Source organism: Chelonia mydas, chromosome 16, assembly GCF_015237465.2.
Source record: "Chelonia mydas isolate rCheMyd1 chromosome 16, rCheMyd1.pri.v2, whole genome shotgun sequence".
In the NCBI taxonomy this organism is placed as follows: Eukaryota; Metazoa; Chordata; order Testudines; family Cheloniidae; genus Chelonia; species Chelonia mydas.
This window is the reverse complement of record NC_057857.1, coordinates 9,027,794-9,044,175: the sequence shown is the minus strand read 5'-3', so window position 1 is coordinate 9,044,175 and position 16,382 is coordinate 9,027,794. Positions and strand designations below refer to the sequence as shown.

Here is a 16,382-nt window from a genome sequence, read left to right as displayed (position 1 = left end):
AATCAGCCTCAATTCTCGTTACTTTAATTTCGCCTCATTGCTGCTAACTATACCCTCTTGTGGCATTTTATTATATAATTAGGAAGAAAAAGAATCCTTACAATGTTACTGGTCCATAAGTGGATGGAAATGGAAGAATTATCAATAACAACACAGAAAAGGCGAAAATGTTCAATAAATACATTTATTCCATGTTTGGGGGGAAATGAACAGATGATGCTCTCTCATCATATGATGATGATGATAATGTTCTGTCCATTCCACTAGTATCTCAGTAAGTTGTTAAACAACAGCTACCAAAGTTAGATATTTTTAAATCAGCAGATTCAGATAATTTACATCCAAGAGTTCTAAAAGAGTTGGCTGAGGAGCGTACTGGATGGTTAATGTTGATTTTCAACAAGTTTTGGAACACTAGGAAAATTCTGGAAGGCTGGAAGGAAGATAATGCTGTACCAATATTTTAAAACAGTAAATGGGATGTTCCGGGTAGTTATGGGCCTGTCAGTATGACATCAAGCTGGGACAAGATAATGGAGTGGCTGATATGGGACTTGATTAAAGAATTAAAAGAGGATAATATAATTCATGCCAATCAATGTGGGTGTAGGGAAAGTAGATCCTGTCAAACTAATTTGATTTTTTATAAGATTATAAGTTTTGTTGATAAAGGTAATAATGTTGATGTAATATACTTAGATTTTATAAGGCATTTGACTTGGTACAGCATGACATTTTGATTAAAAAACGAGAATGATATAAAATGAACATGGCATGCATTAAATGGATTTAAAGCTGGCTAACTGATAGGTCTCAAAATGTAACTGTAAATAGGAAATCATCATCAACAGGGTGTGTTTCTAGTGGGGTCCTGCAGGATTCTGTTCTTGGTTCTACATTATTTAACATTTTTTTATTAATGACAAAGTAGACAAAAAATCAATCACTGATAAATTTCGCAGATGACACAAAAATTGGGAGAGTGGCAAACAACAAGGAGGACAGATCACTGATACAGACTGATTTGGATTTCTGGGTAAACTGGATGCAATCAAACAATACGTATTTTAATATGGCTAAATGTAAGTGTATACATCTTGGAACAAAGAAAGTATTTCATACTTAGAGGATGGGGGAACTCTATCCTGGGAAGCAGTGACTCTGAAAGGATTTTGGGGTTGTGGTGGATGATCAGCTGAGCTTGAGCTCCCAGTGTGACACTGGAGAAAAGGGCTAATGCAATCCTTGGATGCATAAACAGGGGAATCTTGAGTAGAAGAGAGGTTATGTCCCTCTGTGTCTGGCACTGGTGTGACCACTGCTGGAACACTGTGTCTATTTCTGATGTCCACCATTCAAAAAGAATGTTGAAAAAAAGGAGAGGACTCAGAGAAGAGCCAGGAATAGGATTAAAAGATGAGAAAACCTGTCTTCTAGTGACAGACTCAAGAGGCTCAATTTATTTAGCTTAACAAAGAGAAGGATAAGGGGTGACTTGATTACAACCTATAAGCACCTAAATAGGGAATACATATTTCGTACAGGGCTCTTCAGTGTAGTAGAGAATGCTATAACATGATCCAGTGGCTGGAAGCTGAAGTTAGACAAATTCAGGCTGGAAATAAGGCATAATTTTTTAACAGTGAGAGTGACGGGGAAGTTCTCTGGCCTGTGCTAGACAGGAGGTCAGACTAGGTGATCACAATGGTGCCTTCTGGCCTAGGAATCTATGAATCACTTTCAGATAATCCATTTCTCTCCAAAGGACACAAAGAACAAATAAAGTGCATTTGATTACTCTGAAGGGCAGCTACATTGTGCTGTTAAGAGGCTGACGTGTTCACAAGGGCTCTTTGGGTGAAATTCACTACTGTGCTGAAGGCCAGTACAAGGCTGATGCCGTGTGATGGAAGCCCAGGCTTTTGGACGGAAGTGGTGCATAGACCTTGTGTTGGCTCTGTGCTGCGTGAATTTCACCCGTTGTGATGAAATAACGAGAAAATGTGCTCTTAAATTTCTCACCACTGGCTTTGCTCTACAACACAGGAGGTATTACTAAAAGCTAATGGAAGCCACAATGCTTGCTGGGCTCCCAAATAGTTGGTAACATTACAATCTGGCATGAAATCATGTACTGAAAGATCCAGAGAGGTCGGATGGGTGGAACAGTCGGTAACAGAATCCAGTGCGAGCTATAAATTCCCTCTTCCTTCCCAAATAACCACACGGAGAGGGAGTCAGCTGGACAGGGAGAATACAAAGCAGAGGAGAGAAGGAAGGGAAAGTAAAGATAAAGAGAGAGAGAGAGAGAGCACACAGCCGAATGTAACAGAGGAAGAAAAGAAGGGAAACAAAGCATTGGTCAAACACAATTAAGAGAAGACATGAGTGTTAATTTAAAAAGAAAATGCCAATATGTGAGTTTTTCTCATGGTCTGCGATCCTCTGAAGTGTTAGAAATATGTTTTATTATTTATTATTTATTTCCCTGAAGGTTGGCTTGTAGCAAAGACTCTCCAGTTCAGTCAAAAGGAGTCCAGATGCAGAATGATTTCCCTACAGCAAATGCAGTCCTGGCAGAGGGCCAAACGGTGACACCCTTTCCCCATTAGCCCCCTCCACACTTACCCTTTCTACCCCTCACACGCATCCCTGTGCAGCAGGAATGCCACTTACCTCAGGCATGGAAAGAGACCCAAGCTCAAGTAGCAGTGACATATTTTGAAGGAAGCCAGGGCTCTGTTTCAAGCTCTGTACTATTTCTTTAGTTAGCTCTCCTTTCTTATGATTCCAGCAGGGCAACTGCTGAGCCCCCCATCTACTCCCGCCGCCCCCCAACCTCATTCCTGCTAGGGTTACAGGTATTGAGTGTTTGATCAATCTGAGTAGCAAATAATCCAGCCAGCTCAGATTATCTCAGAACATTTGCTGCAGTGTATATGCGCGGTCAGGTCCAATGGTTACACTGTATCTGGTACACTGAGCTCCTGACAGCAGCCCGAAGAAAACTTTTTACCCACATATCCCCAAGGACTTTCGACGGCGGAGGGTAAGTACCATTTGGCAAATGGGGAAATTGAGGCACAGAGTGGTTTGGGGCCAGGCCCAGGTTTTCAAAGGTGGCCACTGGCTTTGTCTTCCTGTTTTTGGGTGCCCAAACTGACACGTCGGGCAGGATTTTCGGTGGTGTGCTGCACCCATGGCTCACTTTGGCTTCACTGGGAATTGCGGGCACTCGGCGCCTCTGAAAGTCAGGCTTGAGATGGGGCTCTTTTAAAAAGGTCACACAGTGCATGAGTGGCAGAGCCAAGAGTAGAACCCAGGGTTCCAAAAGCATTTATCCATACTAAGCAACAGCCGTTCTGAGTAGCTACGCTGTATGCTTGACTACGGCCCTGCACAGACTGAAAGCCTGAGCAAACTGCAGATGTTACTACTTCAAAAAAATTCAGGTAGCTCGATTTATTTAGTTTAACAAAGAGAAGTTTAAGGGATCATTTGATAACAGTTTAAAAATACCTACATGGGGAACAAATATTTGATAATGGGCTCTTCAGTCTAGCAGATAAAGGTATGAAGCAGGTAAAGATCCAATGGCTTGAAGTTGAAACTAGACAAATTCAGGCTGGAATAAGGTGTACATTTTTAACAGTGAGAGTAATTCACCACCAGAATAATCTACCAAGATTCACGGTGGAGTCTCCATTACTGACAATTTTAAAATCAAGACTGGATGCTTTTTTTAAAAAAGATTCTTTTGGGGAAGTTCTAGGGCCTGTATTATGCCGGAGATTAGACAAGATGATCACAGTGGTCTCTTCTGGCCTTGGAATGTATGAATTTATGATTAGTCAGAAACTGTAATGAGCTTAGATAAAAGTTTATATTTAATTGTGGAGAGTGTGAAAAGTCCTACTCCATGCACCTTTGGGTTTCTACGGCAGGGTGACTACGGCAAAAGGAAGAAGTACCAAACGCGTGGCAGCATTTTTAAACAAATTTGCTTTTTGCCCCTTTTACATTCGTCTTCTGCAAATATGCCAGTAAATGAGTTAATTGGCGGGAACGATCGTAGCAATGTCAGATCCTATGCAAGCAGTGCAGAACGGACACGAAGAGAGCATTTTGGATTTGCAACCATGAGTGACCACACTAAACCCTGATTCACTGAGTTGCACTCATTCATTCAGGGCAAAAAAAAACATACCATGTGACCTATGCGTCCAATTAAGACAGCTCAAATTTGAATATGGAATGAACTGCTCTTGAGCAATGTATCTGGCCATTGCCAGAGGCAGAGTACTGGATTGTTCAGTGATCTGATCCATCGTGGCTATTCCATGTTCCCTGCTTCCCTTAATCAGTATGACACAGGCAACCACAACCTACCCTTGACTGACAAAGAGAACTTAAGGCTTGAAATTGCAGCAGTTGGGTTCATTGTAGCTTTTGATCCATGTGAGAACTGTGGTTTTCTGGTAAGCTGGAAGAGTACCACAAAGTATTTCCCATGAATATTGGCTCAAACTTTAAGATGAGCTTGTTTTGACCATGCTTTTTCCTCTTACAAGGCTGCTTCCCATGACCATTCAAGTAGTGGAGTGTTTACACACATGAATCATTGCAGAAAGTGGTTTTTAAGCTTGCTGAATACTCGCAGAGAGACAATTAACAAAGTCAGGCAATGATCTAACTAGGCTGTTTGCAACTAAGACCAAGTGTGCAAACACAAACACACACAGTTACTGTATGCCAGTGACTGGGTGGTGATGACGGAAAATTACAGACCAGCAAATGCCATCCACTCGGTAGATCTTATATACGGGAGAGGACACGGATGATTAACACAGTAGCCAGACACAGTTTCCAAAACCCCTCGCCATAGCTATGGCCCAACTGCAATTGAATGAGATAGATAAGGATCTGACTGCACATTTCATAGCTAAGAATATGCAGGCACACACTGTGACAAGAGGAAATTAAATGTAAACTCTGCAGCCCACTAATAATATCTTACAGTGGCCCATTTTTTCTAGCAATATTGCCTCTGGCTAGGCCTGTGTGATCCAAAAGGAAAAGGCGGTTTCAAATTAGCGCTAGTTGGAGACATTTAGACAGAATCAGATATTCCGATGCATTGTGCGGGTCTGTCAATATCAACATGCTTTGTGGAATGGGGTTGATTTCACCAGAATTTCATTCTGGAAGAAACTGGGGGGTGGGGTGGGGGGGTAGGAATGAATTTTGACAATGTTGAAACATTTCAATCTTTTGTTTTGAAATGACTTATTGTTTTAACATTGTTTATCTTTTGTATTATATTTATGATATATTATAAAAGGTATATATATAACATCGACATGTAAACAAAATGAATAGAAACAAAATGGGTTGACTGAGACCCCCAAACTAATTTGGGGGGAGAATTTTCCTTCGTGGAGAATTTAGAAATTTTCTATTTTTGGTCCAATTCGGAATAAAGCCAGAGTTTGAAATCTCAAAATCCTTTGTGAGATGAGACTTCCACCCTCTAGCCAGCTCTAGATCCAAATTTCTCTAATCTTGCTTCTCTGCTCCCTCACCCTGAAAGACACAAAGCCTCACTGGCTTCTTCCTACCGCCTCTAGATTATAGTAGTTACAAGTCAACAAGTCAAGGAACAGAAACAATGGCATGGAATTTATACAACCAATCACAATGCATGTTTAATCTTTTGAGTATCATCCATTCACTGTTTGTGATTAAGACACAGACTTAAAAAATGGGAACAATGTGTCAGGTGAACTTGAATGGGGAATGCATTTGAGGGCACTGAGATCTGCTTGTGGACATTCAACAGACAGGGAAAAAAAAGAGGCTAGATACACTGAATAAGTTATTCAGTGTGAATTATTCACACAATCTATTTTCTGGTGAACGGTTCATCTGTCTCTCATGCTCTTTAAGGAGACCAAAACCTTTGATGGCTGCCTTTCCCATTTCTGATCCCCTGATCACCTTGATGAGATGAAACCAACAATGGGTCACAGCTTCTTATGGAAAACCAGTTCAATTTCTATGAAGCTCAGAAAAATATTTCATACCATGATTTGTGTCTCAATTGCAGTGTTTGTAAAATATCCAGTTTAATATCTAAATCTAAAGCTGGAATAATCAGTGCTTGGACAAATATCTGCTTCATATGGATAAAAAGAGGGAAAATGAAATATATTGCAAGGATTCCTGATGAAAAAGTTTTTCTTCTAAACTATGGAAAAGGTTCTGCAGTCCCCAGAAACCAATGAAGGATCCTATATTAAGATACACTAGGAAGGTAGATTATAAAAATTTGGGGCCCAATTCTCCATTGTCTTAAATCAGTTCTACCCTAGTATAACTCCATTGAAATGGACAGAGCGATACCTTATAAACTGGGTGTAACTGAGTGGGGAATCAACTCTCCCAAGCTTTTCCTAACCTTGTTGAGCTAAAACTGCATATCTAGCAGGTAAACATTTAAACTTGTGCTGTGTTGTTGGTTTGTTTGTTTTTTAAATTTCTTGGCATTAATTGCTATGCAGGACTATTCATAGTAACACCCCATAAGTCAGCACTTGCCATTTGGGATACATTGAAATTAATCAATCAATTCATTAATCAATCAAGGAACTGATTTTGCCTCCCTTATTCCTGCCGCTGGGTACTTTGCTCTGTAAGTAGTCCCCACTGCTTTCAATGAGGCTACTCCTGGAGTAAGGTACTACTCAATGCAAGTAAAGGTGGTAGAATCTGGGCCTCAATAAATAAAATTAAATATTGCATTTTTGTGGGTTGGAGTAAACAGGCCTCTCTGTCGGCACCTATTTCACTTCACGTTACAAATCAGATGAGTTGGTTTCTTGGCACAGTTCTGCTCTCAGAAATTCATGCTCAGCTCCCACTGACTTAAATGGGAGCTGTACAGGTACGTCTGAGCACACAGATTTCAGCTAATGAGCTATGCCATGGCGGAAACCGGTCCTGTGTGCTTATCTGCCCTTTATTTTCATTCATGCCACATGAAAAGATAACCCGTGTTAACTTTATCTCTTCCTCATTTTGCCCCTTTCTCCCTTCTTTCCCATTCTAGTGTTTCCACCCATCCCCCACCTTTTCCCTTCCATGGCAGAGCCATCCCTCCCTCCGACTCACCTTCTGCTTCCCGTGGACTCCAGTGCCCAGATGGATCACATGGCATTGGTGAAGAGGCACCGAAGGCATATTGCACCAGGACTCTTCCTTCTGTACACAGATCACATGCTGATCCCACTTCTCTAGGAAGCCAGGAAAACAGAAGAACACATCAACTTAGTAACAGCTGAATGAGCTGCTTCTCCTACAATACTAAAAGCCACAAGATTTAGAATTCAATTCCACTTAACCCCCTTTTCTTAGGGCATTGGCAAACTGCACTTTTCAGCATGACCTTCTGTAGGGTTCAGCTAATAGCCTGTGAAGACTGCATCTGTGTTTTTAAAATGAGTACAGAATACAAAATGACAGCAACTTGTAAAACCATGCTGGGTTATTTATTTTTTCTTCTCTACAACTGGATCAAACCCCAATGAAAGAAAACCCTGTCTAGTTGTTAAAGCAGAGAAATAGGCATCAGGAGAGTGCAGTTCCATTCCTGGCTCTGTCATGGACTTCATGCATGACATTAGGTAAGGCACTTCTTCTGCTGCAGTTTCCCCCTCTGTAAAATATGGTTAATAACAGCTACCTGAATAAGGTTCTGTGAGCAAAGATGGTAGAGTATGGGGAAAAAAACAAACAAACAACCAACCTCACTGATTCACAAATATTTTTACTAAAAAGTGCACAGGGCCAGAACCTCAACGGGTGTAAATTGTCTTACCTCCATTGACTTCAATAAAGCTATACTGATTTGCACCAGCTGAAGATCTGGCCTACCCGGCAGTTTGCAATGACTCTGGGTCTTATTCATTTGGAAGTATTTTTGAAAAGTGTTTGCAGACCAGGAAGGTATCACAAATTTTGGCACAAATAGATTATCCATTCAAAGATGTGACATAGAGAGACTACATTTATAGAGTTTGTGGACGACACCAAGCTCAGAGGGGCTGCAAGGTCAGAGGGTAGGATTAAAATTCAAAATGATCTGGACAAACTGGACAAATGGTTGCATGCAAATTGGATGAAATTCAATAAGGACAAATGCAAAGTACTTCACTTAGGAAGCAACAATCAATTGTAAAAATACAAAATGGGAAATGACTGCCTAAGAAGGAGTACTGTGGAAAGGGATCTGGGGGTTATAGTGGATCACAAGCTAAATGTAAGTCAATAGTGTAACACTGTTGCAAAACAAGCAAACATCATTCTGGGATGTATTAGCAGGAGTGTTGAAAGCAAGACATGAGAAGTACTTCTTCTGCTCTACTCCATGCTGATAAGTACTTCTTCTGCTCTACTCTCAGCTGGAGCGTTGTTTCCAGTTCTCCAGTGGCACCTTAAAGACTAACAGATTTATTTGGGCATAAGCTTTCGTGGGTAAAAAAAAACCCCTCTGATACTTGTTTCCAGTTCTGGGTGCCACATTTCAGGAAAGATGTGGAAAAACTGGAGAAAGTCCCGATGAGAGCAACAAAAATGATGAGAGGTCTAGAACAGTGTTTCTCAACGTTTTTTGTTACCAGTGACCAGCTTACTGCCTTCCTAATCCGTGTCAGGGAGATCTCAGGGACCGGCGTTCATCCATGGACCAGTTGTTGAGAAACACTGGTCTAGAAAACATGGCCTATGAGGGAAGATTGAAAAAAACTGTGTTTGTTTAGTCTTGAAAAGAGGAGACTGAGGGGAGACATCTTTACAGTTTTCAAGTACATATAAGGTTGTTACAAGGAGGAAGGTGAACAATTGTTCTCATTAACCTCTGAGGATAGGACAAGAAGCAATGGGCTTAAATTGCAGCAAGAGAGGTTTAGGTTGGGCATTAGGGAAAACTTCCTGACAGGGTAGTTAAGCATTGGAACAAATTGCCTAGGGAGGTTGTGGAATCTCTGTCACTGTTTAAGAACGGGTTAGGCAAACACCTGTCAGGAACTGTCTAGTTATTACATATTCCTGCCTTGAGTGCAGGGTACTGGACTCGATGACCTATTGAGGTCCCTTCCAGTCCTACACTTCTATGATGTGTTACCTGCTATTCAGCATTTGTGGGTCTTCCATTCTAAAAAGTTGACCACCCATTCAGGGAGCAGAAGAATATCATGTGACTTTAAGTGACCAATTGCACAACACGCTGGTTTAACTCCACTACAGTATTTCATAGGACATGTTAACTATTGAGTTAGTCATGGTTTGAGTAAATAATAGGGCTCAACTAATTACCATTTGTAAAATGCTTTAAGATCCTAGGATGAAAGACACTAAGTAAGTGAAACACAGAATTATCACCAGGCATTTGTGTTAGACCCTAATGGTAATTTGTTTACTAGACCTTAATAGCTAATAGTTCTCAGTCTCTCTACAAAGAAACTCCTGCGGTAGCACTTGCTCCTGGAGGAAAACAGGGCATGGAAATCCAAGTTTCCACATTTAGGACTGCTTTTTACTTAAATGAGCACCTATAGTTTCATCATAGGTTATCATGGTGGAAAAAGCAATAGGCTTACAGAAAAAAACATTTTCCTTTCTCAGCAATGACTTGGAGGTAAGAGAAATCACAAGGAGCATCATGTGGGATAGGCTGTGAACAGATATTCTCCTCTTACTTTTCCAAACTGGGAGCAAAACTCAGCCCCTGTATAACTCCATTGGTTAAAAAAGGAGCGTTACACTAGGGACGACTCTTGGGTTAAAGCTTTCGGTTTGTCTAATCATGCACACGTGGGCACACAAATCCTGTAAGCAGACATGGGCATCAGAACCGATAAAGAGTTTGCTATTACAGGTTTGTGAATCTCTGAGCCAGATTCTCCACTACCCTGCAAATGAGGACAAAGTGGGTTTAAAATGTTACTAATTCAGAATGGCAATAATTTATACTGAATTTATACACGTATACTGGGTGTACAGGGTAATGGAAAATCTCGCCCTCCATGTTTTTGGAGAAAAGAAGTACTGGGCACATTTCAGTGTATGAAGTTGATGGCATAGAGGTGATGTACTCCCATAATTACACATTTCAGTGGAATGGATTCAGTAGCCTATACTGAGACAAACCTTATAGCAGCCTATTTAAAATGAATTTGCAACTGAACAGCGGAGAAATGCCATCCTCTCCTGCCATGGCTGGCTCCATCCAGATTAAAGTTTTTGAAGATAAAAACACCTATATAGCTTACTTGGAGTTCAGAATCTCTTCCATGTCCTTGGAGACATTTAAACTGTCAAAGGTGATTAAAGCAAACAAACAGCAACAAAACCCCCAGTTATCTATATCTAGGAATTGTGCTGCACAAAATATTGTATTGCAAAGAATGAGATATCAGCAGTTCCATGGAAATTAATGCAGTTGCCTTGATGAAGAGTTGGAAGATCAGATGCACGCAGTCCGTTCTTGCCTGAGCAAGCCACACGACACAGCCCCATAACAATAACTGTTTATATTCCAACTGTGCATATCAAGCAGTAGCCACATGAATGGACGCTTGATAACAACAAGATTAAAATAGGTCTGAGACAGTCAGGAAATGAACAGGGTTTCTCCCTCCCCCTTTGTTTCCTCTTTTTTATTTTTATTATTATTTTAAACACATATGTTTGACATCAGATTCTGGTAATGCTTTTATTCCATGAGACAGGCCTTCTCTGCAGAATACATGGATGGCAGGTACAGCAGATCTGAGCTGTGTGAATAACCCATTTTTCAGTTTGGGTTGACCCAAAATCCATTGCCCCAATTTTTTGGTGAAACAAAAAAAAAAGGAAGTAAAATTCAAAATGAAAAGTAATTTCAAATAAAAAAATCAAAACGTTTCCTTTTGAAAATATCTAAACTAAACATTTCAATTTTTTTGGAGTTTTTCTTCCTTTATTTTCTGGATTTAAAAAATGGGCAAATTCAACACAATTCACAACATGTTTTGGTCAACCTGAATATGTTTCATCCCAAAAAATTCCGCATAGCTCTATTCTAGACCCATGTGACCGAGAGGCACTATTTACCCACAGATTTGAGTGTTAAAAGACTTAGGGGCTCAGTAACCTACTAGAATTTAGGGACATGCATACAGATTTCACCCTGGCATGGCATACTAGCCATATACTACATAAAATACAAAGCTATGGAGTCACTGGATTGACTGAATGTACCAATAGTGTAGGTATCTGGTATAACTATGTTTGCTGAGGTTATAAATAAATAACCCTCTCCTCTCCGCGTATATTATTGAAAAATAAGATCACAGAATCACCAACTCAAAGCTTTCTAAAATCGCAGATCAAGGCGCCCAAAATAATTAGATTAATTCGTTTCTGGCTCTTTTTATTTTCCTTCTGGTTTTGAGCCTTTAGGGATCACATTTTCAAGCTTTTCTCTGCAACCATGAGGGACAGAAACATGCCTTTTTTAAAAATGAAAGCTAAGATTCTCATGTAATCACCTGACTCCAGAAGCTGGGCCTTTAAGAAAAACAATGAATATTGCAAGACTTGTGACAAAATCACAAGAGATGACAATATGAATTTACACTAAAATGTCTCCTAAAAGACACCTAAGGAACTTGGCCCTTGGTGTCATGCTTTGTGTCTCACCAAGCTTATGAAACTTAATGGCCTCTAGTACAGCAGCATTACATGCCCTCTGTTCTTTGATAATATATGGCTAGGTTTTATGGGCCTGATTCTTATTTATACTGAGGCCTCCTTATATTGCTCTGACAGTGTAAGGGGGTCTTAAGGTGAGCATAAATTATATTTATGCTCACTTGAAGGCCCCTTTATGCTGCCAGAGCAATGTAAAAGGGCCCTCAGTCTAATAAGAATTAGGCCCAAGGTGCATAGCAATAGAGAATCAAACTCCTGAAATTTACATGAGTAGTCCCATTGAAGTGAATGCTCTCCTCATTTCAGCAAAGGAAGCAAGATTTGGCCCATGATTTATGCTGTGAGGAAAAAAGCCCTTCACGACAGCCTTTTCCCACACAGATGAGACTATGACCAGCCTCACTTCCTAGTTCTCTTTCACTATGGCGCAGAACCTGCAAATGCTTACATGTGCTCATCTTTGGTACTTAAAGTTAAGCATATTTGTAAGCAGGTGTAGGATTGGGCCCTATGACGGCACAAGTGTGCTTGGTTCTCCCAACATATAAGAAGTGGTATTTACCTTTAAGGGAAAAAAAGATTGTAGCTAAATGTATTTGTTTAAAAGGTCACAGGAAAACTTTGCTTTATATTAGGATGGGAAACTTTTAAAAGATCAAAAGTTGGACCTAAGCTCCTTGACAATGTCTCTTTAACTATCTATAGTAATACTGATCACATAAATGTCAAGCCCCAAAGATATGTTTCGAAGAAATCAGTATTTATTTAATATGTGATAACTTTGTTATGACATTCTAGACTAACAGGCTATCCATTGTGTATCATTTAAGCACCAACTAGCGATGAGTTATTAAAAACCTACTGATAAAGTTTTAGAAATATGTAATAGAGACATATTTTGTTACATAACAATTAATCCCATATCAATATATTTTTAACAGTCAGATGGTATTTATTTAACATACAATAACTTCCTTATGAAATCTAAATTAAATGCATATTGGGAAAGCTTAATTTAATCTATTTATGATGAATATAGACCAAAACTGCCTGAGAATTCTCAATGATTCATATAAGATGCTATACATTTTCAGAAGTACATTGTCAAAGCAGTTTGTCTTGCTGCAAAACTACAATTAAAGTAATGGAGAGTTTACAAAACTACAAGCAAAATACATGTGAGCTAAAACGCTCGAGATCAGATATTGATCTGATCTGGTATGGCATTTCCTACATTACCATGCAGAAAGGGTGAAATTCACTCTCTTTGCCCAGAGGGTCAGAACCATCGCTATACACCACTTATAGCCACAAAATAGAGTGTAAGTGAGTCTTAAATGGTGCACAGTTCTTGTATTGATGCTCTACACAAGGCGGGAATTACATCCACTGAATGCCCCATATTTCAAGGTGCTCTCCTTTAAATAAATATGAGTGTTCAGATAGATATTCATGTACTGATATGCTTGTATCTGGAACACTGCACTTCAGTCTCACACTGCAGATTGCATTGGTTCCAATTGGGAGTTCAATAAAGTTTTCTCTTTTATAAAAAAAACAAAACAAAAACCATGGAAATTCAATGCAAACAAAGTAGGCTATTACAAAAGAATGGCCACACTGGGTCAGACTGATGGTCCACCTAGCCTAGTATCCTGTCTCTGACAGTGGACAGTGCCAGATGCTTCAGAGGGAATGAACAGAACAGGTGATCCGCCTCCTGTCCTCCAGTCCCAGCATTTGGCATTGTATTATTTTGGCATGGTTACTGCAATGCTAAGACTGAGACTGTAAACGTGTGAGGAAGTTCAGTTAGGCTTCCCATGGCTGCCACCACTCAGCCAATCTGCATATAAATATATTTTAATGGCACACACCTTAGGCTACGTCTACACTACACACCACTTCTGCCAGTGGGTCTTCGTAGCTACCCACCGCAGTGAAAAGCAAGCTGCGTCCACACTGCAGCCTGTAACTACATGGGTCAGTGAAAAGCTCTGGTGGGAGGGAGGCAGTGGGGAAAGGATGAGCCTTTTCCCATTGCTGGAGTCTTTCCCTGAGCAGAAGAAGGGCTCCAGCGGCAAGGAGCTGTCAGAACCTTCCCCCCACCGCTGTAGCAGGAAGGTGCTAGCCGTGGGGAGCTGCCGAAGCTTTTCCCCGTTGCTGGAGTCTTTACCTGCAGCGGGGAAAGGCTCCAGCAGCAGAGAGGCAGCGGGATGCTCTATGGCTAAAAACAGAAGTGTAGACAGGAAAGCATGGCTTGGGCAAGTCGAGAGCTGTGGAGGGCTGAGTTATGGTAGCTGTAACTATGAACTGCCTGACTGCTGCGTGTTGAAATGATCAGCCACGGCATTGCATTCATCTTGGTTCTGTATTGAGGACAGACAGCCAGCTGCATATGCACACGTCCTCTTCTAGACAAGTTCTACTTGATATATAGCCAGGGGCACACCTCAGGTTTATAGGGCCAAATCATACGTGCCACTTACAAGCCTGAGCAGCTGGTCCGTGCACTGACTAATTGTTCTGTGGGGTGGGGAAAAGAATCCACCCTCCCGGCGGTCGTGTGGCTGCTGAGATGTTCTGCAAAGGCTATTGGCTGAAGTAGCCCTACTGGTCATTTCGGACAGTTGCAGAGCAGAGAGGAGCTAGGATCTCCGGCTCTGCCCTTGCGCCATTTCCCCTGCTCTGCTACTGTACAGCAGATGTGGGGTGCTCTCCCAAACACTGCTGCCCTCTTGCAGAGCTTCCACTGCCAGGGAAGCAGAGGCAGGATCTGGGCTCTGAAGCATGGAAGCCCAGGCAGGATTTGCCCTGTTTTGCACATGGGAGTAGGAAGGACTTGCCGTCCGAGGTGAAGATAATAGGGCTGTTTGCGAGTATCTATTTGTGAATGGGCAGCAATAACAACAGAGATGGCAAAACCAAAATCGCTGCTTTAGATCAAATATGGAGGAGATTTGCTCTTTAAATGCCCAATCAAAGGACCTAGAGAGAATGCTCCAGACCAATAAAGGAACAAAGGGACTGATAGAGATGGTGAAAACAGATCAATAAGCCATTGATTCTAGCTCTTATTCAGGAAAGCATCTCTATTCAGGACAGCACTTAAGCATATGCTTAACTGCTTTCCTGAAGTAGGGCATCTGGTTACTTCCATGTTCCCTTCCCCTGACTCTTTCAGGTTAAGGGCTGCAGCACATCAAAGCTCGTGATCACCTTTCAAAGAAATGACCGTCAACGGGAGGAAACCACTCCAGAGTGATGGAGTTCGAAGTTCGGTCCACGATCTGCGGGGCAATGGCAATTGGAGCGGGTTTCTTGACAGGCTGCCAGCTCTGGTACACGAGGTCCAAGTAGCAGTGCATTCTCGCCATCTGATTGGGCGTGAAGGAATTGGTGCAGTCGTCGTCTGAAAACCAACAAAGCGAGAGATAAGGAGAGAGAGAGGAGAGAATTATGATGTGGCAAACGTGAGCTCCCAAGCTACTTGCAGATGTCGGAATGGGCTCTCCCTGCTCTCGGGAGTTAATGGCCTGTGAACAAATTAGTACAGTCATCACTTCTGGAGACAGGTGAAAGGAAACAGAAGTAAAAAAAAAAAAAAAAACCAAAACAACATCAGCCCTCCTCTCTTGCTATGGCCTGGGGCACACAGGAAGATCCTGAAGGTCACCCCAAGGAGGGCAGTGATGCATAGAGGTATGAAAGGAGCCAGACAGCCTGAGTGCAGCACCTTCTGGTCAGAGCTGGGTCTACACTTGAATGTGAGAGCAGAAAAAGGTTTTGTCTTTAAGGAAAGGTGGGCAGGGAATGGAACGAAAGCGCAATTCAGAGCACGACTCTCCCCCACGCCTTCCTTATCCTGCCTCTGTTTCTTCTTTAGCTCCCTTTCTGTTTGGACTGACTCCCCACACATCCTCATCCTCCAAGTCCTCCCTTTCCCACCACTGCTGGCTCTGCATTAAGCCTCGGGGAAGGTAATGCCCCATAAGGCCTAGGGTGGTAACAAGGGAGTATGGCAGGGAGCTACTTGCCCCTGTGGAAATACAGAACCATTCGCACCAAGAGATGCAGGTTCTCTCTCCCCTTTGAAGGTGAGGGAGTGGGTGTCAAGCTGCTTCTTGGCCTCTCCAAAGACAACTGGATAAGTGAGTTTAATGGCCCTCTCCCCAAAGGTAGAAAATGTGGGATCAGCCACTTGTTACCCCTCAGAGGCCCAGAAGGCAGTAGGGAATGCAGAAGAGACAGTCTCTACCCACAGGCCAGTTGGCAATAGTAAGTAGGGGGGTCCTGGGTCTGCAGTAGTGATGGATTGAGGCTGGGTAGCTGAAAGTTTGAGGTGAGCAGGTGGTTGTGAGCATGGAAATGAATTTCACCAGGAACCTAGCACATTTTAAAACCAGGCTCAGTTAGAGGGTGTTGACGGTTTTGTCACGTGACCATTTATGAAATCTTTTGATGTCTTCAGATCAAGACTGGATGCCTTTCTGGAAGATAGGTTTTAGTCAGACACAAGTTACTGGGGTCACGACAGGGGTAAATGGGGAAATGTAACACCCTGTGATACACAGGAGTTCTGACTAGATGATCTAATGGTCCTTTTTGGCCTTAAACTCTGTGAATCTAAG

The 16,382-nt window shown here is 41.7% G+C and overlaps 1 protein-coding gene across 1 annotated transcript in view; it reads right to left on the bottom strand.

Moving 5' to 3' along the window:
• PAPPA (pappalysin 1) overlaps positions 1–16,382 on the bottom strand; it is a 228,261-nt gene that overhangs the window by 129,345 nt on the left and 82,534 nt on the right. Inside the window, exons 6-7 of the mRNA XM_007057273.4 lie at positions 14,971–15,163; positions 7,171–7,292 (exon numbers count right to left, since the gene is read on the bottom strand). Of these exons, the coding sequence (XP_007057335.1) occupies positions 7,171–7,292; positions 14,971–15,163 (315 nt within the window). The remainder of the gene's footprint in view (positions 1–7,170; positions 7,293–14,970; positions 15,164–16,382) is intronic.